The 4661-nt window shown below is 32.5% G+C and overlaps 1 protein-coding gene across 1 annotated transcript; it reads right to left on the bottom strand.

Moving 5' to 3' along the window:
- Positions 1-3578: 3578 nt before the first annotated feature.
- LOC140452690 (uncharacterized) lies at positions 3579-4253 on the bottom strand. Its single transcript, XM_072547010.1, has one exon. The coding sequence runs from the start codon at positions 4251-4253 to the stop codon at positions 3579-3581; it is 675 nt and encodes a 224-aa protein (XP_072403111.1).
- Positions 4254-4661: the final 408 nt, after the last annotated feature.

Below are 4661 nucleotides of genomic sequence, written 5' to 3'. Positions count from 1 at the left end.
CAACCTCACGACCTTCTTTAGCGATTTTTCTGACGCTGGATAAACTGAAACCTATAACAATTGAATATTATATTAACTTTTTCCTCTTATTCGATTATTTTCTATCTCTCTATAACACCACCTCTCGTTATGTTCGATTTATAACAAAAAAATGGTAATCTAGGTATGCAAAACATTTATATATATATATATATATATATATATATATATATATATATATATATATATATATATATATCGAGAAAAGGAGTACGACCGTCAATCTAATATAAGCTAAGGAACACTCGAAGACTGGTGGGTTTTTCGGTCAAAGTGGAGAAATAAAAGACAAAGAAGGTGGCTACTTCAATCTATTTATTGAAGACGTTTCGCTTCTTAACCAAGAAGCATCATCAGTTCATCTAAAAAAAACAATATGAAAAACCAAACATCCATGGAAAAGTTATTATAAGTTGGTTACCTTAAAAAGATATGTAGCAGTCAAAGATATAAAATGTGTAAGTAATGTGTGTAATGTGTGTGTGTAATGTGTAATAAGCTTCTTTATATATATATATATATATATATATATATATATATATATATATATATATATATATATATATATATATATATATTATTTACATCCATTTTTTTATAAATACTATAACTCACTTTTACGGAGGTAATTAACAATAAAAACGTTCTACTAGAAACTATCAACTTACGACTTCCAATACTATAAGGCCACTTGAGTCACAATACGTTTTTGCTCAATAATAGTTCCTGTATAAGTAAAATTGTTTTTTAATGTGATTAATTGAAGCACACTAGACATATTGCAGTTTTGCCATCACATTCTTCAGAGTATGTTTTAACTTTTCTATCGGCCTTTTTACTAGTCTGCTATGTATGGTTTTCATGTACGGATATCCTTGGCAACGTTGCACTTGGCAAACGGAACCTCAAGTGACAGCGGTGACATGACATCCACACATGACAATGGACTACCCATCGAGTTAGAATCTATGGAGAAGCTATGAGCATATTAACGTATGTACTAAAAACGGCGTAGGTAGGCGTGGCTAACTGTGATATCAATATGGCGGTGGGATCATGGCCGGACTCAATAATATTAAAACTACTATAAAAATATGACTAGTTATTCAGAAGATTTAATCATAATCTAAAAAAGTGCAATACATTTTTAATAAACTATGATTTATTTATCCCGCGGTAAACACTAAAAACACGATATATTATACATCAAGATAAATTAATACAGTCAAATACTATTAATTTATTCTCTGAAGTACGGGCCATTACTTTGTTTACATATTTGTATACTAACCTGTAGAACGTTATTCCTGAAGATTTTTTATTAACATTGCTTCTGCCACTGCAACTACGTTGAGAACAAGAAACCATTATTATGCACTATCACAATATATTATTACAGTTTCTATAAAAGTATTATAAAACTAAAAATATTCGAAAAACAAAAACGTAAATAAACATATACGATCTGTCAAAAGTGGCAAAACAATATGGCCGAAGTGAGGTCGTTTTTAGTCACGTGATGCCCTCTCCCTAGATTCTAACTCGATGGGACTACCTAAGTCCTGACGTCACAATGGGTGGGGATTTTGAAAACCTTTCCAAACAAATCTCGTTTGCATGTGTTTCTCCCGTAAGACTTTGGAAACGTTGATTTTTTTGATATTTAAAAAAATAAATAAGGATTTTCGCTCCCAAATATCTATTCTGTGCGATTGGTTTTATAGGTTGTTCGTAAATTTGTGAGGTAAGAGTATCAAAGTATTAAGATATTTACTGTCAAAGTTCATATTTTGAGGTTATATTCTGTGGGATTAAAACTTTAATTATTTTTGCTTTATTTCAAGGTATTTTGTTGTTGTTTTTATCCGATTATTTTAAAATTAATCAATAAATCTTTGAATTTGTTTACAAAGTTAAAAAAATTTAAATTTATTTTTTATTTTTTTTTAGGTGGATTTTATCCCAAAAGTACTTAAGATATTCGTTTTTATAAGGATAGGACTGTTATTTTATTATTACATCCATCCCATTATTAGTAAAATGGTTATGTGCTTCGTTCCAAACTGTAAACATTACAGTGAGCAAAAAAGATGCAAATTTTTTGTATTCCCTTCGAAAATTTCAGAGAAGCAGAAGTGGATCAATCTCATTAGGTAAAAGTACTTATTAGTTTGTTTTAATATTGCTTATATTTTAGATATTCTGTGATTGTCTTTTCAGATTTATACTAAGTCTCTGTCATGATTTTTAAAGATAATTTAAAATGTAATTGTGCTATTTGTATGTTAGGCTAAAATTAATAACTTTATTTTGGTCTGTTTTCAGGAGGCAAGATAGAGAACCATCTAAGTACTCGTTAGTTTGTAGTTGTCATTTTGTGGATCAAGATAGGAAAAATGGACCTACAATTTTTGAGCATAACATAAAGAGAAAATTTGTGTTCTCTACTCCAGAAAAACGGTAAGCTTAAATCTTTAAATGAATATCTTAATATAATAGGAATATTTTTTTTAGCAAAAGACAGGCTCAGCAAATAAATTCCTCATTAGATGAAGGGGCAACTTCATCTTCAGTTGATATTGACCATCAACAAATAGTCCTGAACCAGGTCCATCCACATCAATCCACACAGAAAAAGTGGCTGTATCTCTACCAGAAAGAAGTAATGCATCTGTAGGGGCGGAAAATTACTTTCTTAAAGAAGAAGTAAATCAATTAAGTGAAAAATTAAAAAATCTTTCATGTCGGTTTAGTTTTGAACAAATTAAAAATAATGATGCTCATATTTTAATGTACACAGGAATACCAACCAGTGCTCTGTACTTAACATTATTTGAAACTATGGAAGGTTTTGAGTTAAATTATTACGCAAACTGACAAGTAAAAATTTTACCCAAAATTGACCAAATGCTAATGACACTGATGAAATTAAGGTTAAATTTACCACATGAAGATTTGGCAATTAGGTTTAATTGCAGTACAGCGACTGTCACTAATATTGTGATGACATGGATATATGCCTTGCATGAAATTTTATTTAAACAACTTGTTTGTTTGTTCTTTTTCTTAGATATGATGTGATGATTTATCTATTCGTAATGTGAAAAATTCTTATATTAAAATTATACAAAATGAATTTCAAGTTCTGACTTTTTTATTCTCGCTTGACACACACAGAGATGATACAGATTAATTATTAGTTGCTATTGGCAACCTTGACATTTCCCCTTTTTAATAATTATGCAGCCACTATCTTGAACATGCCCCCCACCTTGAAAGGATCGCTTTCAATTTAACAGGTAAGCAAGTAAATGAGGAAATGCATTACATGCAATAAAAAATAAACAAATACATCTTCAATAATTATTATAAACTTTTAAGTTTCAAAATCAAACAAATGTTCTTTAACTAAGACGCATTAACAGTTCTAGAACTTAAGACGTGATTGCACCTTCACTTTGATCACTAGGAACCGGAAGTGGACAAATGTTTGTAACAGCTCGCTTTATAAGTCCTTTTGAAGTTCTTATGGTAACCACTCATCTAACTCCATCAGCGCCGGGATGCAAAACTTCTACGCGCCCAAGACACCAGTTTAAAGGAGGTAAATTTCTTTCTTTGATGAGGACGAGTGTGTCAGTCTGAATTTTAGATTGGTTGACTTTCCATTTCTTCCGTTCTTGCAATTCGGAGACGTATTCCAGAGAACAACGTTTCGAAAAATGATGGCGAAGTTGCTGCAACTGCTGGAATCTAGACAAACTGGTAATGGATGAGTTTGATAGATTTATTTCTGGAACGGAATCCATGGCTCTTCCAATGAGGAAGTGAGCTGGTGTCAAAGGCAAAAGATCAGAAGGGTTAGAAGACAATGCACTCAAAGGACGAGAATTTAATACTCCTTCAATCTGAGTTAGTAATGTAACAAATCTTTCGTAATCTAATTTCGTATCTGTCATAACTCGTTTGAGGTTAGCCTTCACCGATTTGACTCCAGCCTCCCAGAGACCGCCAAAATGAGGAGAATAAGCCGGTATGAACTTCCAATTTATATCAGATTTAGCACACATATCAGGGAATTTATTACCATTGGTTTTCAAAAATTTACCCAATTCCAACAAAGAATTGTTGGCACCCACAAATGTGGTTCCGTTATCACTCATCATCTGACATGGTTTGCCCCTTCTAGCTATAAATCGTTTTATTGCCGCCATAAAGGCTTCGGTGGAAAGATCCGTTACCACCTCTAAATGAATGGCCTTTGTCGATAGGCAAACAAATAAACTAATTTAACCTTTATATGAAGAAGCACCCCTATGACGACTAGTTCTGAGGGCAAATGGACCAGCATAATCAACTCCTGTAACAGCAAATGGAAATGAGGGGGTGACTCTTGATTGGGGAAGATCTCCCATGATGGGATTAACTTGATCGGGATTGAAGCGAAAGCAACGCAAGCATTCGCGAACCGTTCTCCTATCCAATGATTTTCCATGTAAAGGCCAATATTTCTCACGCACGTGAGCTAGGAGATGTTGAGGTTCTGCATGGCACAGCTTGAAATGCTCTTGACGGAAAAATAGAATAGTAAACTTATGATTAGATTGAATTAGAATAGGATG

Source organism: Diabrotica undecimpunctata, chromosome 11 (assembly GCF_040954645.1).
Source record: "Diabrotica undecimpunctata isolate CICGRU chromosome 11, icDiaUnde3, whole genome shotgun sequence".
NCBI classification, from domain to species: domain Eukaryota; kingdom Metazoa; phylum Arthropoda; class Insecta; order Coleoptera; family Chrysomelidae; genus Diabrotica; species Diabrotica undecimpunctata.
The sequence above is the reverse complement of the archived record's forward strand: the minus strand, read 5'-3'. Positions and strand labels throughout refer to the sequence as shown.

What these genes read in the sequence shown, in the direction of transcription:
- LOC140452690 (XM_072547010.1), bottom strand. Translation starts at nt 4,253, where the DNA reads ATGGCGGCAATAAAACGATTTATAGCTAGAAGGGGCAAACCATGTCAG.